Here is a 26,907-nt window from a genome sequence, read left to right as displayed (position 1 = left end):
GGCGGCAGCGGCGGGCCCGACGGGGCGATGAGCGGCTCGAAGCCCAGGGTGGCGTCGGGGGCCGGCGGGGCGCTGAGCCGCTTGCGAGGCCGGAGAGGCTCCGGAGACGCGTCGCCCGCGGTCGTGGCTCCGCTGAGGGCCGCCGTGTTGCCCCGCACCGAAGCGGAGCTGCTGGCGCTGGACGCGGTCCGGCCCGAGCACGTCCTGGGGCTCAGCCGCGTCACTGAGAGTGAGTAGCAGGGGCGCCCCCGGAGGGGGGCGAGGAGGAGCCCCCCGGCGCTGAGGAGGGGCAGACCCCGACATTGTGCCAAGCCCGCTCTGCGCCCCGGTATCGACTCCCCAGAGCCCCCGCCCCACCCCAGTTCGTGGATTCACTTAGGTGGGCACCCATGTATCTACCCTGGCCCTCCTCTCCGTAGGCCAGGGGAATTGGGAGGGGTGGTCCTCACGCTCCCCGCAAAATCGTCTGTTGCCTCTGAAGGTTGCCCCCTTTATGGACTCTTCTGGGCACCCCAATATCGATTATATTTTTGCTCCGAATACTGTAGTCATGTTCTTTTTCCAGTCAGGGCGCAGGAAATTGGGAGCGGCGGAGCACATTCTCCCTTTACACGCCCGCTAGCATTTTGCTCGGAAGAAACCTCCCATTAATCGCCCCACCGGCCGCTAGACCCATAAACGTGGGCCACCAAGTATCTATTAGGTTTCCATTTCCTTCCTGTCCCTGAGCGCAGGAAATTTGTGGGAGACAGAGCATGCACCCTGCTTTCTTGTTTCACTTGTTGAAGAGCCAAAAAAATACATCCCCCTATTTGCAACTGAGGGAAACTCAGAATAAATATATATATATATTTAACTACTCAGGGCTTTGTCTAGCACCGGCTGTAAGGCTGATGCAAATAAAGATTCATTCATGCATTTAAATAATTGATATGGATAACATCTCACTCCTGGGTACCCCTGAAACTGGGAAACCCAGCTTTCTGTGTTGCTACTGCCCCCCACTTCATGTGCACAGCCTCCGCTTACTCCACCAAGGATGCAAAAATCTGGGAGCCCCAAGACACCCTAGGGCCTAGCACCATCCTGCTGCATATTAGTGTATCAGGTACTGTACTCTGAAGAGCAATTCCATTCCCCCCCCCTTTTGAATAGCCCATTCTGAGCAGTCTCTTTACTCTCTCTTACTTAATACAGTACTTTCACTTAACAAGATGGTAATAGCTTCCCTATGCTTTTCTACTTGCAGAACTCTGAGCCCATCTGAAAGTCTTCACTGCAGTCATAATTCTGAATAACTTCTTTTCTTTCTGCGCTCAGTCCTTTCTGGCTTAGAATGACTCTCTCTGCAGTCTGCCTACAGTTGTGGAAATACAGGGTTGCCCAGGCTTGTATTTTACAACTCATGTAATAACCATAGGGTGTTCCAGTGTAACACCAAGCAATGTGTTCTGTCAGTGCAAGAATTTCCACTTGTGCATCAGAACTTCCCTACTTCTCTTCTCTGCGCCCCCCCCCCCAGCACACCCCCTAAATCTGTTCCTTCAAAGCAGATATGGTGAAAGCATAGGGAGATAGGGAATTCTGTGGTGTAAACAGAAATCCTTGTGCTGATGTAATGCATTCAATGGATTCCACTCCATACCAGGAATTCCCTGCAGGCCAGTGACCAGCCCATTCCTCCTCTGAGTCCTTCCTTTGATTGATTGATTGATTGATTGATTGATTGCATTTATACCCCACCTTTCCTTCAAGGAGCTCAATGTGACATTTTATCCTCTCAACAATCCTAGAGGTAGGTTAGGCTGAGAGTGAGTTATTGGCCAAAGGTGGGCTAAACGGCTGAGTGGGGATTTGAACCCTGATCTCCCAGATCCTAGTGGAACACCCTAAACACAACGCCACACACTGGCTCTCTGTGTCTTACACTTTTCTCCACAACCAGTATGATAAGACAGAGGGCTGGTGGAGAAGGGACATTGGAAGCTCCTCGGTCAGACAATTCATCCATCTAACTCAGTATTGTGCATACTGGCAGGTTGCTCTATCCTTCCTTCTTCAATAAGCCTGAGCAAGGAAAGGCAGTACTAGCTTTTCAAGTGGCTAGAAGCCTGTGTTTTTGTGCATGCTTTCTAGGAAGCTAGTACTTGGGGGATGGGCAGGGATCAGGCTAGTAACATTTGTAGGCTTATTTGCAGTGTTGCTGCAATGTCTGCTCGCCTTTCTTTTATATACAGGCGGCATTTTATATTCCTGGCCCCCACACTCATCGATGGAGCACATTTAAGTGTGCCCCGATCCTGTTCTGCCTTCTTGCGGGTACAAAAGGACCTGCGTGTCAGCGATCGCATGTCAATTGGACTCACCTAAAATGGTGACCCCCTGTATATAAAAATGAGGTCCTTGAGTTTATGTATGCATGAAGCTTTATTTCTAGCAGGACTGACCCATCAGATTGGCATTAGCCTTCCACGGCTTTGGGCTGCGATGGCTCTTCCCAGCCCTGAAGCCCCAAATCCATTTACCTGTCTTGTCTTTCCCAAATGGTAATCCCCCACATGGGACTTCTCAGGCTTCCTTTTCCTTTGTCTCCTAGACTATCTCTGCCGACCAGAGGACAACTTTTACAATATTGATTTCACCAAGTTCAAGATCAGGGACCTGGAGACAGGGACGGTGCTATTTGAAATTGCCAAACCTTCAGCTTTAGGTAAGTGGGCTGTGAAGAAGAAAAAATAGAGAAAGTGAGAGCTTGTACATAAAGCCTAAGGTCCAGTCGCTGTCGAGAAATTGCTGGGATTTCAGAATCTAAATAGTTTCTTCTGGAGAATTGAATGATTTCTGCAATTCCGCCTCTTTTTCTCCTTCCCTCACCCCTTCTGACATTAAAATTCCCAACAGATATTTTAAAGGAGAAGTTTGCAAATTTTCCATAGGGATTAGGAAGGCAACTTAATAACTTTTATATAAGCTACTCTGCGTGATATATTGCTCACCACTAATATAGACCAGCTGGTAGGAGATGTAGTTCAAAGCATCTGGCAGGCACCAGGTTGGGGAAAGGCTTAATTAATTTTCTCTTGCATGCAGTGTATGGCACAATAGGGCCCTGATACTGTTGTATCTAAACCCCACCAGCTTTGTCCACCCTGCAGTTCAGCCCAGCTGAACTAAATCTGTCTGTAACATGACTCAAGTCACCAACTTAGCACGTCACCAGCAGATAGAGAGCTGATTATCGCTATCATTGTTATTATTATTAATTTCATTTATAGACCATCATGTCCATGGCCTCAGAGTGGTTTAAAATACATGAAGAATACTAAAATGCATATAATTTCTGTTACAATCAATAACGCACAAAACATTAACACCAGTAGTGACCGCAGAGCAGCAAAAACAAAACAAAGACACCACAGTGTGATTGATTCAACATGCAAAATGTCACCAACCTGGGTAAATTAAACCTGTTCAACTGATGTTGGGGGCTCTGCATCAAAAGTGCTTGGTGCAGTTCTGGGAGTAGCAAGGTGCTGCCACAAAGAAGGCTCAAATATGAGCTTGGGTGGCAGGCCGTGACTTACGAGTGGCCTGATGGGAACATCTGCCCCCTTCCTGATGGGCGTGGCTGAGGGAGTGCCAGCAAAAGGTGTGCACGATACCTCAAGGGTGACTCACTTCTTAAATGTCACTTCTTGCAGAGCAAGAGGATGATGACGGCGACGCTGGGGAGGTGGACGCCAGCGCAGGGCGCTTTGTCCGCTATCAGTTCACGCCTGCCTTCCTGCGCCTCCGGACAGTTGGTGCAACGTGAGTAGGAGCTTGTGGGGTGATGGGGAAAGGGGGCTACCGTGCTAACCCTGTGGTTGCAATGAAATGATTCTGAGATTGTATGAAGCAGGTTCATCAGCTCACAAAGAATATATATTGGAGAAGTGGCTGTGCCTGGGGCTCAGTGTAATCTGTGATTCACGATAAAAAATAGTTTAAAAAAGGAATGGGTTGTATCTGGCTAAGTCCTACTCAGGGTAGGCCCATTAAAGGACCTACATTAAGTCTGGTTCATTAAATTTCATTGCATCTGCACGGAGGAGAACCAACACTGGGCACAACCCAATATCTCTGCAACACGAGAAGTTGCATTATGCAAATAGTAAAAATTCACAACATGCTTGATTTCACTTCCTTGTCACAACCCAGCCATCTTCATTATTTTGCATAATTTATTTGGCTAGTTGTGGATAGGAGCAGGGAGCCCTAGGCTTGTTTGCTGCAAATAGTCATCAGTTGCTGAGATGTCATTAAGTGCTGCCGCCTCATTTTTCAAACATACCTTCACAATCATAGAGACTAGGAACATTCAATTCTATGATTCTGTGTAGGAAATGAAAGCTGGTATCTTTAGGAACAAGTGCTTGTGGGCTGCAGGTTAGTTGCAGCTCTGTCTGTGCCCATCACAGGCAGCATTGCCTCCAGGGCTGGGTCCTTGCAGAAACTGAATTTTGGCTTCTAGTCAGGAGACTATCTTGACCACCTAACTGGCTGTTCTTCTCCTGCCCCTCCTGTCTGCAGCGTGGAGTTCACAGTAGGAGACAAGCCAGTGTCAAACTTCCGTATGATCGAGAGGCATTACTTCAGAGACCGCCTTCTCAAGAATTTTGACTTTGATTTTGGCTTCTGCATCCCCAGCAGCAGGAACACTTGTGAGCACATCTACGAGTTCCCACAACTTTCAGAGGACCTCAGTAAGTATCTCTTGTGTGACCCAGAGCTGGCTCAAGACCAGCCTGGTGTCCTCCAAGTCATTTTGGACTATAAATCCCATCTGCCCCAGCCACTGCAGGCTGCAGAGTGCGGTTGATGGGAATTGTAGTCCAAAATTGGAGGGCATGAGGTTGAAGAGGATACAGTAGACTTTGCTTCAGTACCAACTACCAAATGCCATGCATTGCTTTAAACCTCTCAAACTGAGTTGTACTCAGAAGCCAGTTGGTAGCCAGTGTAGTTCTTGTAGCACCAGCAATAGCTGTTCAGTGGTCAGTCCTGGTTAGTAACACAACCTCTGTATTCTGTACTAACTGCACAGTCTTCAAAGGTTGCCCTATGTACAACCTGACCTAACCTCTTCCAGCTAGCTGCTTAAGCTGTTTTTCACAAGGAAAAAGATAGGGTCAAACAGAACCTCACACAGAAATCTTAAGTGTGAACTTGATATATTTGAAATACCATGCCTTGTAGAATTGTGGCCGCCGCAGCCTAAAAAGAGAGAAAAAAGTGGGGAGTATTGCAGTGCTGCTAATTTCAGTTTGAGTAAGCACAGCTCACTCTCTTCAAAAGATTCCTCATTCAGGGGAAGAATGTGGTTACGCAGAAGCACCGAATTGGTTGACTTCTCTGTTCCGTTACAAGCTCTGGGTGTTAAAAATATGTTTTAGAAGATCATAGCAACCTAGAATTGTTGAGTTGGAAGGTACCCTGAAGAACATCTAGTCCAACCCCCTGCAATACAGGAATATGCAGCTGCCCCATACAAATATCAAACCTGCAACCTTGGCATTATCAGCACCATGCTCTAACCAACTGAGCTATTTAAAACACTCTTTGGAAATTTTAATTGGATTCTTATTGGTGTGTTTGCCACCCTGGGCTCCTTAGAGATGGGTACAGGATATAAAGTCAATAAATAAATATTTGCTAACCATTCACTGGCTGCGCTTATGTGGTTCAATTGCCCTTGCAGGTAAAATAAGCGATCTCATGTAGCATGTCTGTTTTTTAATAAGTGGTCAACAGGGGAGTTGTTACGTATAGGAATCTCCTTATGTGCTGTGTTCTGTGGTTGAGGCTAACTGACCTGTCTCTGTCTCTCTTCCTCTTTCTCCTCCCTCCCTCCCTGTCTCTTTCTTTCGCCCCACGCAGTCCGTCTGATGGTCGAGAACCCCTACGAGACCCGCTCGGACAGCTTCTACTTTGTGGACAACAAGCTGATTATGCACAATAAGGCTGACTATGCCTACAACGGAGGGCAGTAGCCGCCGCCGCTGCATCCCCCTCCCTCTCCCCCCCCCCCAGACTTTGCACTACCGCCAGCCATCCTGGTCACGGAGGAGAGCAGGGAAGCTCCCCTGGACTCCGAGGCCTTTTGCAGAAAGCTCTGTGAGGCTCAAGATGTGATGTTGAAGGGGCTGAGGTGGCAACTGGTGACAGTAAAGGAGCTCCCCTGGCAAACCTGAACCCTTTCCAGCCTTGTTCCTTTCTGGTCCTCTGCTTGGTCCCCAGTGGCACCTGGGTCAGGTTACAGGTCAGACTGTCTGTTAAATGTTAAACTGATGTAGCAGTTCATGTAGTTTGGCGCACTTAGCCTGTATTTCTTGTATGTTCTTCCCTTTTCCGGTGGGCATAGGGTCCTCCAACACAAAGCTGTTGCCTCTTCCAAGTAGCCCATGAAACGTATATAGCAGGTTTTCCCCCTTTGGAGGAGTGTGGCAGGGCTGGTGAATCACTTTGGCAGAATCGGTGACCCAGCCTGTATGATTGGCTGTGAGGGCCTACCACTCACAACCAACCTAAAAACAAAACAAAAAGGAGGAGAGGTGTTGTTTTTTTAAGGGGTGCTCCAGATTGCGGCTTCAGTCTTTGGTCTTGATTGTTCCTTAAACTCTGTTGGGTACCGGTTGGCAAAAAAAAAAGGCTTGTGTCCCACTGTGAGTCTTTGTGAGGTCTTTTGAGGCCTTTGTGAGGCCTTTTCTGCCAACCAGCTTAGGGAGAGGGAGACTGAGATCAGTGTTTCAGCCTGAACACTCCACACACTTGTCCATCCTGCCTTCAGCCTAGGTTCCGTTCTGCATCTCAGTTTTGCTCTTTTCCTTGAAAGGAGTGCAAAAGAAGGTGGGCAAAGCTTACCGGGATCCATAAATTGCCTGGTGGAGCCTGTCCAAGCAGCAGGGTGGATTTTCCCAGGAGAAATTTTCTGTTTGTGTCTCAAAACGTATTAGTGTAAGAAATGGTGGTGTTAACCAGCTTGTATTGCCTGCCTTGGTTTGCGCCGCCGTTGAAGTGGGCTCCATAGGCTCCCCGGTGCAATGAGATGTAGCTGAATCAGCTTGGCTGTGAAAATAAGGGAATTTCCCCTCTTGAAACCTGTACCTCTGAGCTTTTACTGGCTCCATTTAAATGTGTAGGAAACCAGCCAGCTTTTGCTGCTAAGATGCCGCTATGCCTGTTGGTTAGGCACATCTGAGGAGGTAGTACTGGATGAGGGCCTGGGGAGGAGGGTGTGTATCAGCCAGTGAAGCAGGAATCTTGCCCTTAGGTGGCTGTCGGCAACTACAAAGCAGTATTTTTGTTGCTGTCGGACTCCGCTCCCGGGCCTTTCTCTCGCTTCAAAGTTAAGCTGGTGTTCTGTGTCAGATGCTAATTCAGCCTGCACAGGAGAAAGCCCTCCAGGCTCTTGAGACTAGCCCTTTTTGGAGAGGGTGGAGGCACACGCACATTGCCCTGAAACAAACCGTTTTAGAAAGGGGAGGAGGATAGTGACAGATCAGAGTATTTGTGGGAGGCAAAACACAAGAGGAAAATGGCTCGGACTCTTTAGCTGTAAGGTAGGATGTTCTTAACCACTCCCAAAATATTGGGGATGTAATAAAGGTGAAAAGGGCAGAGCTTTTTTGTCCCTGTGTAGCCATGATTGTGGGTTAAAAGAAGAAAAAAAACCCTCTGTATTTTTGTTCTTGTTTTCTTCCTAACTTGTGATGTTCCAGCTCCTGCACTGTGCAGCCCAGTTGTCTCTACCGATTGATGATGGTAGCCAGCTCTGCTGCAGTCTGCTTGTTGCTTTCCACAGAAAGGTGCCTTTTCTCCCCATGTCCAAGGCCACATTCCCAGAGGAACAGTTGAGGGAAACACTTCCTCATTCCACAGGAGGAGGTGGTGGTGATATGGGGTTCCAGAGTCAATGTGATTAAAAACACCAGGTGCCTTTTAAACATCATTCTTACTGTTGCTCAGGCTCCTTCCGAGGACGTCCCGCCTTTGCTTTCTTACGAATTTATCCCAGGAGCAGTTGGGAAGGATGGGTAGCAATCTGAGCCAAGAGCAGGTACCGTACTTTGCAATAAACTCCCAGCTGCTGGTCCCCTTCTCTGGGCTCCGGATTCTTCTCTTCTCCTCCTCCTCCTCCTCCTCACTTCTTCTTTCTCAAAAACAGAAACTCTCTGCCCCCCCCCCCCACCTTCCGAGTGTTAATGCTCTGTGTGTCCTTTGCAAGCACCCATCTCTTCAAGAAGAATCACGAAAGCAGAAATGGGGGCAAGGGGCTTGCTTGTTAAATTCTGCCTGTTGCTGCTTCTGCCTTGCAGGACCAAATACATGAAATGGGCAGGGAAGCGTGGGGCAGCGAGAGGCAGGTATCCTGATGCCCCAGAGGACGTGGCCAAATGTGTGGCTTTGTGCTCTCTGGAACACTTTGCGCCAAGAGAGAGAGGGGCTCTTTGAATTACCCCACCAGATAGAAGATGAACCTGCCCTTGTCCAGCCGGCACTTTTATCTGTCACTCATTTGGCTGCTGCCCCTTGGGACCACATGCTCCATTCCTGTGTGGAAGCCTGTCTCTCCCTCCCCCACCCCCATAGCATTCTTCCTGTTGCACTAACACTGCATCTGTGGGTTGCATATGAAAGAGGAGGGGAAGGGTCTGCTTCTGCCATGTTGACCATAGTGTTAGTACAAGGTGTGGGGGGCTAGATACAAGAACAGCATTTATCCAAAGACAGGGGCACCTAAATTTATAACTGGAATAGATGGGCCATCTCCCCCAAGTGGTTACTTGCCATGGGAAGGCATCAACGATTCATTCTTCCTCCCCAGCCATAACCTGGGGGACGGGGGCTTTCTCGTGGCCTCTGCTATGTTTGGCAGGCCATCTCCCTGGCTTGATTTCAAGCCCTTGTCTTCCTCTTTGCATGTCCTCGTCCCTCTGGAGAAATGTTAATGAAACTGAGCCCTTCCCTGTTGTATAAACCACACAGGACACTTGAAAGCAAGAAGTGTCAATGAGGAAGGGAACTGGAAATAACATTGACTTCTGTATTGTATGCAGATTGATACCAGTGACAGGTTTGCCATGAAGTATCTGCCTTAAAAGCATTAATCTCTAAGGTTCACTGTTTCCCTCCAATGGTGTTGACAGCGGCTGCTTCCATCTCATACTCGGCTGTGCAGGCACTGAAGTCCTTGCGTTGCATTGTCCGCTTGCCCCACCCTAACTAATGGAGAGACCTGGTCTCATAACAGGGCTGCTCTGTTACATTTCCCATTTGGTGAAGCACCAGCAAACATGTTTGGACCTCCTATGTGGGGTTTTTTTTTTGTTTAATTAATGGGTTTTATAGGGCCATCAGACCCAGGCAAGGGGATAGTTTCTTTCTCATTCCCTCCGATTTTTCAGAGATTTTCCTGGGATGGCTGGAAAAAGAAAACAGTTTTCTGGTATCCTGCGATCAGTTTACCAGCAGGGAGAAGGAGAACATTTGCAGGACTGTGACAAAATGCATCTTTCTCCAGTTTGTCTCTGAATTGGCCATTGGAAAGATTTCCCCTGCAAGATTTGTTTTTAAAATAGGGTTTTCTGTTCCATTGTGGTCTTTGCCTGACAATAATATACCCATTTTTGGTCCGTCTGTGTGCATCTGTGACCGTTTGGAGAGTGGCGGGTTGTTCCTTTTAAACTTGTGAATTCCAGAAAAGAGATCACGGACGTTATATTTTTCTGTCAAGGTATTTTTCCATAGAGGGTGACAGGAGTGTCCCAAGAAGTCTGTGTGACCATCATTATCACCACATTGAACCGTCGTCATGCTGTTGTCATCTTGTGTGTCTCCTAAACCTACAGTATACTAGCTGACTCGTTTGTATAAAATGTTACTTTGTTGAAAGCAATAGTAATTAAAAACAAAAAAGCAAAAAAAAAAAACACAAACCAACAATACACAGCCGCTGTTGCCTTATTTGTTGCGTGACCTTAGTGCTGGGAGCTGGGTGGGTGGTGAGCCAGCAGGTCTTGCATATTGTGAACCTGGAAATCTGAGAACCCTGAAAATACAAGTGGGTAATAAAAAGGTCCAGATCACCTTAAAATAGGTGCTAGCTGTTGAAAAGAGGCTAGGCAGGAGATAGGGGCTCATCAGTGTCCTTTAATTCTTGTTACAGGCAGGTAGCCGTGTTGGTCTGCCATAGTGAAAACAAAATAAAAAATAAAAAATTCCTTCCAGTAGCACCTTAGAGACCAACTAAGTTTGTTCTTGGCATGAGCTTTCATGAAGAAGTGTGCATGCACACGAAAGTTCATACCAAGATCAAACTTAGTTGGTCTCTAAGGTGCTACTGGAAGGAATTTTTTATTTTGCTTTAATTCTTGGTTGAGGTTATGGTGGGGGCTGTTTCTTGACTAGAATAGGAGCAGCATTTCAGAGGCCCTCTAGGTTCCAGCATCCAAACATAACGTGGTTTTGCCAACAACATGAATTAGCATGATTTCATGGGGACATAAAAACTGCATTGGTTGAAGCTCCATCTGGCCCAGGGGGCTCTTCCTGACACAAAACCAGCCAGATGGCTCTGGGAAGTGACCAAGTAGAGCATGTAGCAATAGAATCATAGAGTTAGAAGGGACCCCGAGGGTATTCTAGTTAAACCCCCTGCAATTAAGCCCCGGGTGGGCTCAAACCAGCAATGTTCTGGTTAATTGCCAGGTGCATTGCACCACAGGAGAAGCCATCACTTGTTTATCGCCTGCATCTGTCAATAAGAGAGATTTATCACGGATTGTATGATCTTCATGATGAATTCTGGAATGTCAAGATTCATATTCTCCCTTCTGTGGAATGCTCTCCCCAGAGAGGCTCGCCTGGCGCATTTGATACATACCTTTTAGCACCAGGTGAACCTTGCGTACATGTGCTTGGGTTTGTTAGTATCTTGCTTCCTTGCAATCAGTTTTAAAATAAACATCTGTTAGTGCTTTCCAAGAATAAAATCCTCCTCGGTGTGTGGTTGCATAAAATGTAACATTTGAAATAACCCCAAATAAAACGCATCTCATTATTTCATAAAAGTTATACACCGCTTGATAGTGAAAATAACTCAAAAGTGGTTTAGGAAAAGGAATTATCGGTAAGAAAAAAATATCAGTAATTTAAAGACTTTTGAAAAGGTAAAAACTATAGACTAATAAACATTAAAACTTTCATCTACTTAATGGGTTTTTAAGCATGATTAAAACCAACATGACAGGCCCAGACCCTTCAGTTTCTTTCTCATCCCGTTCGGGGGGGGCGGGGCGGGATTAGCTTTTAAAACATTTAAAAATGCAATAGGTAGGCATTTTTTTCCATTGAGAAAAAAATAATTTAACCGACCCGGTGCAAAGTGCTGAAAAGTGGTTTGTGTTTGTTTGTTTTTTTTAAAAAAAACCTTCCAAAAAAATGAAAAATCTTTCAATGGTTAAAAAAGAGAAAGAAATTGGGGGAGGGGCTGGGAACTCATTAATGCTAATAAGGAGGCGGAGCCTAGTGAGGCACGCAGGAAGGGCAGCAAGGCAGGGCGGTCCATTCCTGGGCCCAGCATGGCGGCGGTGACGGCTTTACTCGCACGGCGCAGAGGCGGCATTGGAGGTAAACAGAGGCGAACAAGTTTAATTGTCTCCCCCCGCAACTTTTGAGCGCTCCCCTTGGTACACGCCGGGAGCCGCACGGCTTTTACGGACGGGGACTGGCACGTACCAAGAAGGGATGGAAACGGGGGCGGGGTGTTAGATGAGCGGGAGCAAAATACTGGGGAAGACTTCTTTACTTCGTGAGGGGCAGCAGCAGTTGGGAGTGGGGGAGGGAATCTAAGGAGCGGCTCCCTTTCTGGAGGCTTCTTCCACACACCCCTGCCTGGGACTCTTCACATGCCACTGTGGGATAGCTCAAAGGACCCTCCATGGACAGGGGCAGTCTATCTCAAAATAATACCGGATGCAAACCACAGCCACCTTCATGCCCAGATTGCAAATATCCAGAAGCTGCACCCGGACTCAGTGGCCCTTTGGATCTCAGTTGGCAAGCCCTCTCCCTCTCTCTATGTATAAAAATATAGGTTACTATCATGGGCCTGCCTGCCTTTGAAGACTATTTGGAAACCTTTCCTGGTGCAAACTGTAGCTGAGCAAATGCTTGTCTATAAACGCCAATGATGTGCTATCAGCCCCACCTGTGCATTTCCAAACTTAGCCCAAGATGCTGCCTTAGAACCTCAGTGGCCATAAATGGTTTGGGGCCAGCACCCCTAAAAGCCATTGGTCTTCAACTGAGTGGGACTACCAGGTCACAACCTTAGCCAAGTGGGGTTTGCATCCCCCATCACTGCCACCATAACGAATATGTAGTTTTAAATAAATTAGGAGTCACCAAATGCATGTTTGAGTGAAGAAGCTACAGCCCTTCTGCTCTAAATACTGTACAGTAAGATTCTAGTCCTCATTGTTCTGGATAAAGACCTGGTTTAAATAGTAACAAGGAAGCTGCTACCTTACTGGTCCATCTAGCTCAGTATTGTCAGGGAGCCTCTCCCAGCCCTCCCTGGAGATGCTGCTGGGGATTTAGTTTGGGACCCTCTGCATGCAAGGGGATGGTAAGTGTTGTTCAATGTGCGGAAGACATGTTTCTAATGTAGGGTGCTAATAAGCGAGTGCACCAGACGGCGGACTTGGCAGGGCCAGCCAGGAAAATGGAGGCTTTGAGGCCTTGCTTGCTTTCTCACCTCTAGCAAGGGGGCTGCGGAGGGAGGGGTATGGCTCCTTTCACCTTTCCGCTCAGTTGGCCAGGAGCCCGTGGGCGTCTGCCGTTTTGCTGCTCCCTCTCAGATTGCAATTCATCTCCCTGCAATTCCTCTTCTGTTCTTTACAAGCCGGGTGTCTTTTATAGGCAGATAAACTTTTGCCCCTGCTGTAAAGTTGGACCGTACGACTTGTCTTCTCTGCATTGCGTGCTGTAAAATGAAAAGACCCTGAGGCGGGGTCCTGGGTGTGCAGGTTCAAAGCAGCTTCTGGGTGCTTGAGTTTTAGGAGCTAGTGTCACAGTGGTCAAGTGGCTCTTTGCCTTTCTGCCTTTCTCTCCCCCCCGCCCTCCGTTTTGTGCACTGAGGACTTTAACCCTGACCTCCCCAGTGGAAAGGGACAGGGGCAGATCTTCAGCCTAGCCTAGCCTGACTAATTCTTCTGCTCACTCAGCAGCTGGTGCTGTAAGAAACCTTACAGACCCTTTTGCTAGAGATGTCTCTTTTTCCTTTTTGCCCCTTTGCAGAGACCAGAACATAGACAGAGCCAGAACATTGGAACATAGAACTCAGTATTGTCTATACTGACGCAACAGCTCTCCAGGCTTTCAGACATTCCCAGCCAGATGGGCAGAGTATAAACAATAAAACAAATTATTATTATTATTATTATTATTATACCTAGTGATGCTGTAAGGGACCTTCTGCATGCCAAGCATGTAGAGCTTCATTCATTCCCAAGTAGGATTGCAGGAGATTGCCTTATACCATTGGTCTATCTAGCTCAGTATTGTTCACCCTGACTGGCAACAGCTCTCCAGGGTTTCAGGCAGGGCTGTACATTGAACCCTGAACCTTCTACCACCGAGCTATGGCCCGTCCCCAACAGGGTGTCCTGTTTAGCAGCACAGCTCTTAAGTCTTCTGGGCCAGACTGAAAGGGCTCTTCATGCTTTTCCATTTGCAGCTTGGACTTTTCAATGTTTGCGAAGGCTGCACACAGTATACCAGACGGTAGAATTGCCGGAAACTCACCAGATGCTTCGCCAAACATGCCGGGACTTTGCTGAAAAGGAGCTGGCCCCCATTGCTGCTCAGCTGGACAAGGAGCATCGCTTCCCTGCAGAGCAGGTATGTATGTGACTCATCTCCAGGTAACACAAGCCCCCGTCTGATATTCTGAATGACCCTAAAGCCCTGTCACAATCCAGCAAGTTTGTCCCTGAGAAGAGCATCCATGTTGAGACTGAGACCTAATGCCTGGTCTCCTTGACCATCGGGGTGTTTAGCTTGATCTCAGCAATGCCCAAGTCAGGCACAAACTCTTAATCCATTGGCTCATATCCACTTAATTACATTCAAACCTTGGTTGTCAAACATAATCCGTTCCGGAAGCACGTTCTGCTTCCGAAATGTTCGACAACTGAGACGCAGCTTCCGATTGGTTGCAGGAGCTTCCTGCACTCAAGCAGAAGCCGCGTCGGGCGTTCGGCTTCCAAAAAATGTTCGGAGCATTTATTTCCAAGTTTTCAGTGTTTGGGAGCCGAAACTTTCCAAAACGGAGGTGTTTGGAATCCAAGGTTTGACTGTACTCTGTTTGCTTAAAATTAGAACCAGAATTCTGCGCCCAGAAAAGCTGAATTCTGCAACCTGTATCATGCAGGCTGTTTACGTTGTTATGCCCAAATTTGCCTCTTTGATTCTAAGAACGTAAGAAAAGCCTGGCTGTTGGATCAGGCCAAAAGGGGCTCATGTAGTCCTGCATCCTGCCTGTTTTCATAGTGACCAACTAAATGCTACAAGCAGGACCTGAGCACATGAACACTCTGTTGCACTGAACCCATTCCTCTTGCCTGCTTATTCTACTATCCTCCTGGCTTCTAAGATGCTAGCTTGATCATATGCTTTCAAGCATGTTTTCTCTACCATGAGGGCTAGGAATTTTGATTTATTTAAAAACAAACACCTCCCCCTCCACACACACACACACACACACACATTGAAACACCTTTTTTTTCGTAAACCAAGTGGTTTGTAAATTTTATGACATGAGTAAAAAATAAAATGAAAGCAGAGATTCACAAAACTGAATTGTGCTTTCTCTCACATAACCACAGTTTTTCTGTCCTCAGAAACAGAAGCCATGCCCATCCTAGCTGCTAGCTCACAAATTACCTTGTTTTGCATTGCACTGGCTTCACACTCCTTAGATTTTATTGGTAAGGCAGCTTTGCACAAACGTTCTTTCAAAGAGCAGTTTAATGTAAATAAAAGAATGAATTGCACGACATGTGGTACGCTTTCTCCTGGCAGTATGTGCTGTGATGTAATTAAGTAATTGCTATGGTTCTGCTACGGAGGGAAGAAGTTATGGCTGCTGCTGGATGACTGACAAGGGCAAGCGTAATCCAGTGTGGAATTGCTTTAATTCGGCTTTCAGCTGGGTTGTTTCTGCCACTGGCGCTAATCAGCTTTACATCATCATTTCATCCCCACCTTCCCCACTTACAGGTCAAGAAAATGGGTAGCCTTGGACTTTTTGCAATGGACGTACCTGAGAAGTATGGAGGAGCTGGTCTTGATTACTTAGCCTATTCCATCGCTGTTGAGGAAATCAGCCGAGGCTGTGCATCTACTGGTGTGATCATGAGTGTCAATAATGTAAGAGATTCCCACAGATGTTAACTTTGATTAGCATTCATTCATTGTATCTAAGAGTGAGTGGCTTGTTGCTGTTTAGTCGTGTCCGACTTCGTGACCCCATGGACCAGAGCACACCAGGCACTCCTGTCTTCCACTGTCTCCTGCAGTTTGGTCAAACTCATGTTAGTAGCTTTGAGAACACTGTCCAACCATCTCTGTCGTCCCCTTCTCCTTGTGCCCTCAATCTTTCCCAACATCAGGGTCTTTTCCAGGGAGTCTTCTCTTCTCATGTGGTGGCTTAGATACAATCAAAACAAGGCAATCTCTGGCCTGGCAGGCTTACAGTCTAAAAAAACATGGCACACAAGGCAAAATGGACAGGGAGGGAAGAGGAAAACCATCAAAATTGAGGCACAAATTTCTAAACAGTTGTTCCTGCACTGACCAGCCGGCACAGTTGGAGTGCCTGATGGTTGAAGTTCATGCAAAAGTGGTACCTTACCCTGGTAAAGTTATCATATCTTTATAGGAATGTTTCAGCAACTTGTTGACAGGAATGTAGTGAAAGGGATAGCTATAAACACATCTAACAGACATGTGTCAGGGTAATCAGTGTTCCAAGTATTCAATGAAATGGACAGACTTACGTGGCAGTCTGTTAGGAAGAACCTGCCCACTTGCTCTACTAAATTTATTTGCTGATGATAATATGGACTTGAGATATTAAACCCCTTCATGGGATACTTTTTGGTTCCTGCACATATGACACTCGCCACTTTTTAGGAGGATCTGAAAGGAGCTAATTTAACAGCACAAAACGCAAGGGTTCAGCAGGTAGCTCTAGACGAGAAACATACATGTAGACTAAGGACAGTTAGAGAAATAAAATGCAGAGACGTATTTGCAAAAGGCTGGTGGAGCCTTATTGGTTTGACTAATATTTTAGGCAATGAAAGGAAATTCCCTAGGGTGTACTCCAGTATAGATTTGTTTGAGGTTTGTTTTCTTTATCAGTTAAAATACAGTACCTCTGCATTTATTAGAATGTTTTCTGCATAGAAAACTCTTGGGTTTTTTGTTTTGTTTCTAGTTTCATTTAGTTGTTTGTGGTCTAGATTTTTGTAGTATTCTTTTTTTGTAGTATTCTTCTGCTAAGCTTTGTTATGTTTGTTGTGCCACTTAATAAAAAGTTTTTAAAATTGTAATAATATTAAGGCCTCCAGGATCTGTTCAACGCAGCCTCCTCCAGCGTGTCATCTCTCCCTCCCCCCTCCCCCCTGAATAATTCTTCTGAGGGGTGGAGCTGGTTGCTTGGGATTCTGGTCAGGGCGGTGTTTAAATCAGTGTAACTTGTCTTACCTCCCCTCCCCATTTAGTCCCTCTATTTAGGACCGATTTTGAAGTTTGGGTCTGAAGAGCAGAAACACAAGTGGATTTCACCTTTTACCAATGGGGACAAAATAGGATGCTTTGCCCTAAGTGAACCAGGTAAGTTGGGCACACAGGTAATACCCTGGGGTCCTTAAAAAGAAATTACTCTATACTCAGAGAGCTTCCCATAAGAGGGAGTGATGGCCACCAGCTTGGATGGATTTAAAAGAGGGTGAGACCAATTCATGGAGGAGGAGGCTATCAGCAGCTACTGCCTATATTCTGCCTCCACTCTCAGAGGCAATGGATCCCTCTGATACCAGTTGTTGGGAATCAAGTGGCGAGAGTTCCGCTGCCCTCATGCCCTGCAGAGCTACTCTGATGCTCTTAATCTAGAATCTGTGTCCTCCATACATTACACAAATGAGCATATTTTGCTTTTAAAATAACAATAATAATAATGCTTTATTGGTTTAAAAAAAACCTATGTAACATATGTAATCAACAGAAAAAGATCATATAAACAAACATTCGTTCCATATACAGGTAGGTAGCTGTGTTGGTCTGCCATAGTCAAAACAAAATTAAAAATTAAAAAATTCCTTCCAGTAGCACCTTAGAGACCAACTAAGTTTGTTCTTGGTATGAGCTTTCGTGTGCATGCACACTTCTTCAGATACATAGTTAGTGTATCTAACTATTCGTTCCATAGTTAGTGGTTGTATGGAAAGGAGACGCTATCCCATCCAAATCAGACTGGCAAAATAAGATGCGGTAATATGCAGAGCTAGCCAGATTATCAGCAAGGTTCCGAGACGTTACCGATGAAAAATTTAATAGAGAGTGGGAAGTGTTCTTTTAGTTTATCTAAAAGAACATTGCAAAAATATAAATCCATTGGCAGGTCTGGACTGACTGTTCTGCGTGTAATAGGAGAATCTTACAAAATTATTGTAACTGGAATAACCTAGAGGAGGTAAAGCTTAGTGTGCATCTATGGAACGATATGGGAACCACAAATGAGCATATTTTGCATTCATTCTGTTTCCCGCAAGTTGTTATCCATTCCCTAGGCATGTGGAGCATTAAGGAGCTTGTGTTATGACTTTTAGTCGTGCCAGTCATGGGTCCCCCAGAGGTGGTTGAACTAGTGACTCCCGTCAATCTCAACCAGCATAGCCAATGGTCAAGGAGGGAGGGACACACACGAAAAACAACAACTGGTGGTGTCTCTAGCTCAGGGTGGTTGCTTATTCTTACCAACAGCAGCCAGGAAGTTTGGTCTGGCGGAGAGGGGTGGGCGTGCTTAGTCTGCAACTGAAATACAGCTGGAGGGTGGGGGTGGCACAAGGAGATGGGACTCCTCTGCTGAGTCAAGACTTGAGTTTTCACAGTCTCCTCTCGGAGAGGGAGCAGCACCAGGTCTTTGGGCCAGAAACCCTTTTGGTTTTCCCTTGCTAAGGCAATGGCAGCGATGCCGGAGCTGCTTCAACGGTTGCACAGCTGGTTGGGGACGAGTGGGTCCTGAACGGCACCAAAGCCTGGATCACCAACGCCTGGGACGCCTCTGCAACGGTGGTCCTTGCCACCACAGACAAGTCTCTGAAGCATAAGGTGAGTGCAGCCTTTAGGGTCAGTCTTCACAACAAGGAAAGCTGGGGCTGAGCCAGGTACCCACATAAAGGGGCTCCCATGGGTGTGTTGGTTTGTTTTTAAATGCAGCCTTTCCCAGTGATGTAAGAGGGACCTAGAAGCTTTTGACAGCGCTGCTGGCATTTATTCCCTGCTCTGCCCAGCAGAAGCTGAAATGGGATAGATGGTCTAGATCAGGCACGTCCAACTCCCAGGATCTACTCCCAGTATAAAAAAAAAAGTGGCAGTGATCTACCCATTGTCATTGGAGGGAGGAGGAGCGTGTGGGGGTGGGTGGGTTTTGGAAGGGGGGAAAGGCCAAAGTTGTTGGGCTTTTTTTCGGGGGCGGGCGAACCAGAGTGGTTGAGCTTTTAGAGGAGAGGGGGACGCCAGTATAAAAGATCACCCTTTTGATGCTACATAGGGACAGAGTGAGGGGGGGCAGGAGGTGGAAACATTCATTGTACATTGCTTTTAATCCCGCAATCGATAAGGAAAGGATCCTGCGATCGACCGCAGTTACCCGGGGATCAACCTGTTAGTCATGGTTGATTGGTTGGACATCGCTGGTCTAGATCAGGAGTCAGCAAACTTTTTCAGCAGGGGGCCGGTCCACTGTCCCTCAGACCTTGTGGGGGGCCGGACTATATTTTTTTTTGGGGGGGGGGGGGAAATGAACGAATTCCTATGCCCCACAAATAACCCAGAGATGCATTTTAAATAAAAGGACATTCTACTCATGTAAAAATACCAGGCAGGCCCCACAAATAACCCAGAGATGCATTTTAAATAAAAGGACACATTCTACTTATGTAATTCCTGGACCGTCCGCGGGCCGGATTGAGAAGGCGATTAGGCTGCATCCTGCCCCCGGGCCTTAGTTTGGGGACCCCTGGTCTAGATGCATTGAACTTATGACTCCCATAAGAGTATGGCTCCCATGCTGGGTGAAGCTAATGGGAGTTGTACAGGTAGTCCACAATACCTGTAGGGCATCAGGTTGGGGGTGGTTGGTTTATAGCCAGCCAGGTGGTATAGTGGTTAAAGTGGTTGGACTAGGATCTGTGAGACTAGGATCCAAATCCCCACATGGCCATGAAGCTCACTGGGTCACTCTCTCTCAACCTTGATAATCTCGCATGGTTATTGTGGGGATTCAGAGCTGCCTTGAGCTCTTTGGAGAAAAAGTGGAATATCAATGCAATGCAATGCAATACATAAATAGCCTGCCAGGGATCCCAGCTCAGGCAGGCAGGAGAGACTTGTCAAGCCACTGGTGGACCACCGGTCATGCCAGCAGACCTCCTTCTGCGTGAGCAACCGCGAAAGTTTTTCTGTCTTGTCGCGCAGGGCATCAGCGCCTTCCTCGTCCCCATGCCAACCCCTGGCCTGTCCCTGGGAAAGAAGGAAGACAAGCTGGGGATCCGAGCCTCCTCAACCGCCAACCTGATCTTCGAGGACTGCCGTATCCCCAAGGCCAACCTCCTGGGGGAGCAGGGGATGGGCTTCAAGATTGCCATGGTGAGTAAACTCTTTTAACGGTGAGGGGAGGGAATGGGGTTAAGCAGCACCGTCTGCCTGCACTGGAAACACAAAGGGTGGCAGTTCTGGCTTTCGCGCCCTCTTCCTCCCCTCCATGCCCTGTTCTCAGACTTTCAGGAATTCGGCTGATCACTATGTAGGGGTTTTCCTTTAAAGTGTGTGGTGGGGGAGGACTTGTGTCCAGACAATGCACCCCTCTCACTGCCTGTCCATGAACTCTAATAAATGCCTCTTGCTTGCCTGGATAGGTAGGCATTGCCCAAGTGTATGTAGGAACTAGCCTATGTCTATGAGAACAACTGTGGTTTTTTAATTTTGATTTTCTGTTTTTGCTAATTTTTTATTACGCCTAGTGTTTTTCATTGCCATTTTTAACAAATGTTTCATACAATTTTGTGAGTAAGTGGTATATAAAACGTGCTAAATAATAATGTGTATCCCCTGGCTGAGGGAGCAGGGGGCCCACCTACTCCACTTAGGGAATTAAACTCTGGAACTCACTCCCACAAGAGGCAGCGAGGGACAATAAAGTGGATGACTTTAAAGGAGGTTGGCTAAGAGCCATTTGTCATGTTAGCTGTGTTTCACCTCCACAGCTGGAGACGACAACGCTTTTGAATGCCACTTGCTGGAAACCACAGGACGGAAGAGGGCTTTTGTGCTTGGGCATGGGATTGCGGGTGGCGCTGTGGTCTAAACCACTGAGCCTCTTGGGCTTGTTGATCGGAGGGTCGGTGGTTCGAATCCACTTGACGGGGTGAGCTCCTGTTGCTCTGTCCCAGCTCCTGCCAACCTAGCAGTTCGAAAGCACACCAGTGCAAGTAGATAAATAGGTACCGCTGTGGCGGAAAAGTAAACGGTGTTTCCGTGCGCTCTGGCTTCCGTCATAGTGTCCTATTGTGCCAGAAGCGGTTTAGTCCTGCTGGCCACATGACCCAGAAAGCTGTCTGTGGACAAACGTCGGCTCTCTTGGCCTGATAGTGAGATGAGTGCCGCAACCCTTAACCGTCCAGGGGTCCTTTACCTTTACTTGAGGACTTTCAATTGGGGCATCCAGTTGGCCACTGTGAGAAGAGAATGCTAGACTATATGCGCCATTGGCCTAATCCAGCAAAGGCATCTTGTATCCTTATTAAGCATCCTTATATTGAGACCATTGGTCCATCCAGCTCATTACTGTTAGCAGTGATTGGCAACAGCTCTCCAGGGGATTTAGGGATGTTTTTTTTTTTCCTTCCTTGGCTCTACCTGGCCATGCTGTCAAGGGACTGAACTTGGGGGTTTCTACAGGCAAAGATTAAAGCAGTGGGAGGTGGTGGGAGAGGAGGTCCTCCAGTATGTATCCCTTCCAAAAGGTTTGTAGTTCTGGGGAAACCCAAGAGCTGCACTGTGGTTTTTTAACCCCCCATTTAAGACAGTTCTTGCTTCCCAAAGTGGTTCATATCATAAATAATAGTAATGGAAAGAAAGAAAGGCAGGCCTTGAGATTAGTCTCTTGTCATAGATAGGAGATAAGGGCAGGTGGATCAGTCTTGAGACAGCAAAGCCTGAAGCCATAATCTACTTACACTGGTTTAATGCTGCTTCCACCGCAGGGATTGTGAAAACTGGACTTCTCTAAACATCCTTGCCAAACTGCAGTTCCCAGGAATCTTCTGGCAAAGCCAGGATAGTTTTAAAATAGTGTAAGACAATTTAGATTTGTACTGTGTGCGTCTCTTCATTGTGGCTCATCTGGAGGTAGTAGCAAAACTGCCCCACTCCATGCTTCACTAACAGCTGCCTGTATTTACTGGATGCTGGGCTTTGCACAGTGTGCCCAGTCATTCCATAGTCTTAAGATTGTCTTCAGTTAAAGTCGGCTTTTTCTGATGTGGCTGGTTGTAGTGCACAAACTCATTTTTTTCTTGTCTTTCCATCTTCCATTCAGCAAACCCTGGACTCTGGGAGGATTGGAATTGCATCTCAGGCATTAGGAATAGCCCAGGCAGCTCTCGATTGTGCTGTGGATTACTCTGAGAAAAGGGTGGCTTTTGGCTCCCCCATTACTAAGCTGCAGGCCATTCAGGTACACAGATATATCTCTCTCGTACAGGGGCTATTCTCTTTGTAGTTCCAGGACTCATCAATACTTTTAAAAAATAATAATAATCAGGGAGGCTAACCTGCAGCCCCACTGTTTTTGCTGAACTAGATCAGGAAGGCTTGCCTGGTGCCTTCGTTACATATATTTAGGTGCTGAGCAAAAACATTTCTCTTCTCCCAGGCCTTTGGCTAATTAAACCATCTTTGGCATTTTAAACTGGGGGTGGGGATTTGTTTTCGTTTGTTACTGTGTTATGTATTTTTCTGTTTTTATATTGTAAACCTCCCTGTGATCTTTGGATGAAGGCTGATACAGAAATGTTTGTTGTTGTTGTTAGCACTCCCATCAGCTCTGGGCAGCGTGGGAGTTGTAGTTCAGCAGCAGCTGATGGGCTGCAGGTTTGCACCCTGTTTTAGAGAAACATGTCAAAACAGAAGAGCTGGAATTCATTTTGTACTTGTTGCACAACTTGATTACTTTGGGGACATCAATATCTTAAAAGTGAAATGGTTTCCTTGACCAGGACCAGCCCAGAGGGCACAACCTTCCTGCTATAATTAACATGGGGCACAAGGACATGGGGGAGGTCATTCAAAGAGCCATCATCCCGTGTATGGTTCCACATGAGATTGATTTCTTAGTCTTCCACTTGATGTTCCTGCAAGACATTCAAAATTAGTGAGACAAGGCGTATGCTCTGCTTTATTCAGAAACTGGATTGTGGTTGAGCTTCTGTTAAGTACTTGCTGTGTTCATTTTGATTTGTTGCATGCAGACCAGCCTTGCCTTTCGATGTTTTGAACTGCAGCTCCCATCAGCCCCAGCCACCACAGCCCCAAACGGGAGTTGTAGTTCAAAACATGTGGACAGCACTGGCTTGGGGAAGGCTGGTGCAGAATATCTAGGGCCACCCGAGTTATTCAACCAACCATGGTGTTTTGTGTCTGTAGTTCAAGCTGGCTGACATGGCACTGGCCCTCGAGAGCGCCCGCCTGCTGACATGGAGAGCCGCCATGTTGAAGGACAACGGAAAGCCCTACACAAAGGTAATAGTGCTTGTCTCCACAGGTAACGGACAGGTTGCAGGCACCCTAGAAATGTGTGCAAAGGCAAAAATAAATAAAAAAACGTTCCCTGGGCTATAGAAAATCCCCTACCCCACCCTGTTTTGCATTGTGAGCTGGTGTGCTAAGTGACTCTCCTCACCACCACTCAGGGCTGTGGGGGTAGGTTTGCCTGCACTGTAGCACTTTTCTCTCCTCTTCTCCAAACAGGAAGCTGCGATGGCAAAGCTGTCTGCTTCCGAGGCTGCAACTTCAATTTCCCACCAGGTAAGCCTTCTCTTGAGGTCAGCTGTGCCTCTTCATGCTCATGAGCACCGAGGGAGAAGCTCTCCCCTTCCGTACAGCTGGCACGCTGCTGGCTTACATGGAGCAAGAGACACCGCCGGAATCTCTCTCCTTGGAACGTTCAGTCATTGTGGCCACAAAGGAGTCCCTGTAGGTGTGTGAGGCTCTTGTGTGACTGTGGCAAATGAACAGAGCATGCAGTAGGGGGAGCTAGTGGCATGCATGCTTCCTTTCTATCTCCTGGATGTAAGTGCATCCCTCCCAATTTTTCATCTCTGTTGTCGTGCTGCAGCCACAGCATCCAATGCCGACGCACTTGGGGTGCTTTTTTATTTCAGGCGATCCAGATCCTGGGAGGGATGGGCTACGTTACAGAGATGCCGGCGGAGCGCCACTACCGGGATGCTCGGATTACAGAGATCTACGAGGGAACTAGCGAGATACAGAGGCTGGTCATTGCAGGGCAGCTGCTGAAAGCTTATCGAGGCTGAGGGGGAGAAGATCTGTGTTTCAGTGCCTCCTACCTTCTTGCAGAGATGCACATGTGATTAGAGATGGTAGACCCTGGGTCTGGTTACAAGCCAACACAGAGCCCCATTTTGCCAGAGTAGGAGACTCGGGCCACCAGTTGCTGCATGCCACAGCATTCACTGTGAGAGTTGAATAGTAAGCCAGAGAGGAGAGTCTCATACAGCAAAAGTGTCCTCTGCCTTTAAGGTGCCTTAGATAAAGAGATATATATACATACACAAAATGAATAAATTGCACTACCAAGGGTTTGATTTCTCTCCTCACCCCAATTTGCACTACAGCCTCAGGTTGCGTTTAATGGACATTCATTTGTGTGATGTTTCTTTAAACTACCTCTGTCTGCAGCTTCTGCAGTGGAGATCAGGAGTGCAGAACTGTTGTGTGAATAAAAGGATAAATGAAAACTCTTCTCCAGCATCAGATACTGCCCTTAATATGTTAGTAGGGTGCAGGCATGGGCACCCACTAAAAATACCCACTGAGGCCTGTGGGTATAGGGTAGTATACAAATATAATAAAAAATAATCTGGAAGCATAATAATTATTGCTGTGGACCATAGGCAATAAATGGAAGATTATGTTCATGTTTGTGGCAACTGATAAAAGTCACAGCTGCTCTGGGTACTTAGGAAATGTCCTGCTGGTTGGTGAAAGGGAGCCTCCTTATTCTGTTTGGGAAAGAAACTGAGGTGCCTGTGCATCTTTTTCTCACATACAATAAGGAATCTTGCCAGCGTTCCTTCTGCTGGGGTCTCCACTATGTGGGCTCTCGCTTGCAGAGGGAGAAAGAGACCAACCTTGGACTATGCAAAGCTTTCCACATCTCAGCCTGGATGTTGTGTAGAGCACAGTGTTGATAATGCCAAAGTTGCAGGTTCAATCCCCGTTTGGGACAGCTGCATATTCCTCCATTGCGAGGGGTTGGGCTAGATGATCCTCGGGGTCCTTTCCGACTCTACAATTCTATGATTCGATCAAAGCAGTTAAGAGCAATTAAGAGTACTGCTATAGCAAATGCTCTCTCAGCTAATGGCTGTTCTTCAGTTGGGCAAGGAGATTCATGATGCAGGCCACTTATTCCACTCTAAAAATACAACCAAACCCCACTTCCTTGCCCAATTTCTTTTTCTTTTTTTAAAAAAGTTTAGAATTACACACAGCCATCTGTGGTCGATTTCCACCTTTTCTACCATGGATAACAATTATTGCAATACAACATTGTACATACAGGACGAGGTGTCGTGGCTATTCAGTATGATAACTAAATAGAACAAACTTCAAGCAGCAGAGGCACTCTACCTCTTACTATAGGATTTTAGTACTAAACAACTGAGAAGAGAAGTCAGCTTTCTAACCTGTTTTATGAAAATACCTTGCTGGTTACAATGGAAACTGTTCTGGACTTGGTAGCCCTTTGGTCTGAAGCAGCAGAACAAGTTCTTAGTGGGAACATAGTACTCTCCACACCACTTGCAGTAAGAAGCCAGGGTAGAAGTGGCCATCCCTGTTCTGTATGCAAATCCTACTTCCTCCACACCAGAAACACTCCTCTGGGGACACTCACGCCCCACAATAACCAAGAAAGGCCATAAACATTTTTAATTTGATGCCTGAGAAAAATCCCAAAGCTGCTTTCTTGTTTACTTGGGACATTAATCTGCATGGCCTCATCTAAAGTATGAATGAAAGATATGGCTTCCGGCAGAGTGCATTGTGCTCACAAGGCAACTTGGGCTCCCAGTTTTAATTTAAAAAAACAAACAAAAAAACTTAACCCAACAAGTTTTTCTAAATTTAAAGAGGGCAATTAGCAACCAGCGTAACTTATTCAGCATTTTATCAAGCTTGCCTGATCGGCAGCTCAGTTTGTGGTAAGTGAAGCCCTTGCCTCTTTCCTGGGAACTACGCAGCAAGCAACCTGTCCATTTATTTTTATTTTTTATACCGCCCTTCATCAAAACACAAGTAAAAGCACAAATAAATAGAACAAAAACAACACCCCCACCAAACACAATGTTAATCATCCAAAGACCTGGTTGAAGAACATTTTCACAAGATATATAATGAAGGTGTCAGGCAAACCTCTTTAGGGAGAGCATTTCACAAACGGGGAGCCACTGCAGAAAAGGCCCGCTCTCATGTTGCCACCCTCCAGACCTCTTGTGGAGGTTGCACACAAAGAAGGGCTTCAGAAGAAGAACGCAGGGCTGGGATCGGTTCATGTGAAGAGAGGCAGTCTTTGAGGTATGGCAATCCTGGGCAATTTACAGCTACTGCTTTCCTAATACTGTATAACCTTTGTGGGCCATGTCAAGAGATTTCTGACAGTATTTGCTCCTCAAAAACTGTTGGGAGACATTTCTCCCCCAGTTTACCACCAACCCTCAGTGCTCTTCAGCTGCACGGTTTTACTTTCAAACACCAGCCTCTGCAAGCTCCAAGCCCATGGGGAGATAATCATGACAGAATCTGGATTCAAGATTACCTTAACTGATTGGAAAACTGGACCCAAACGAACAGGATGAATTTAAATGGGGACAAGGCTCTACACCTAGGCAAGAATAACCAGATGCACAAATATTAGATGGGGGGGGGGACACCTGGCTTGCCATTATTACTGTGAAAGGGATCTAGGGGTTCTTAGTAGACCACAAGTTTAACATGAGTCAACAGTGTGATGCAGCAGCAAATAAAGCTAATGCTATTCTGCGCTATTCTATGGTTTTGACCAGGGGTCAGCAAGGTTTACTTCACGTGGGCTGGTTCACTCCAGCGGAGATCCTTCCGTGGGTTGGATTGCACGTGCACCTGAGCACACGTGCCTGCGATTTCCAGCAACTGCGGCTGTGCAAATGCAATTTCCGGCATCTGCGTAGACGCACTTCTGGCACCGTGGAAGTGAGTCCCCGTGCCGCGCTGCGCCGGTTTAGCACAGCGCAC

General features: G+C 46.8%; 2 protein-coding genes across 2 annotated transcripts; both read left to right on the top strand.

The window, feature by feature from the left end:
* On the top strand, positions 1-7,661 carry UNC119B (unc-119 lipid binding chaperone B). Its single transcript, XM_033174362.1, has 5 exons — positions 1-229; positions 2,597-2,710; positions 3,702-3,810; positions 4,573-4,745; positions 5,920-7,661. The coding sequence occupies exons 1-5, from the start codon at positions 28-30 to the stop codon at positions 6,030-6,032; spliced, it is 711 nt and encodes a 236-aa protein (XP_033030253.1). The 5' UTR covers positions 1-27; the 3' UTR covers positions 6,033-7,661.
* Positions 7,662-11,574: 3,913 nt separating this feature from the next.
* On the top strand, positions 11,575-24,213 carry ACADS (acyl-CoA dehydrogenase short chain). The gene is made up of 10 exons (XM_033174878.1): positions 11,575-11,670; positions 13,781-13,944; positions 15,325-15,474; positions 16,833-16,944; positions 18,290-18,441; positions 19,810-19,980; positions 21,932-22,069; positions 23,038-23,133; positions 23,362-23,418; positions 23,775-24,213. Exons 1-10 carry the CDS (start codon positions 11,622-11,624, stop codon positions 23,925-23,927), a joined length of 1,242 nt encoding a protein of 413 aa, XP_033030769.1. The 5' UTR covers positions 11,575-11,621; the 3' UTR covers positions 23,928-24,213.
* Positions 24,214-26,907: the final 2,694 nt, after the last annotated feature.

This window comes from Lacerta agilis, chromosome 17, assembly GCF_009819535.1.
Source record: "Lacerta agilis isolate rLacAgi1 chromosome 17, rLacAgi1.pri, whole genome shotgun sequence".
In the NCBI taxonomy this organism is placed as follows: Eukaryota; Metazoa; Chordata; class Lepidosauria; order Squamata; family Lacertidae; genus Lacerta; species Lacerta agilis.
This window is presented reverse-complemented; position numbering and strand designations above follow the sequence as displayed.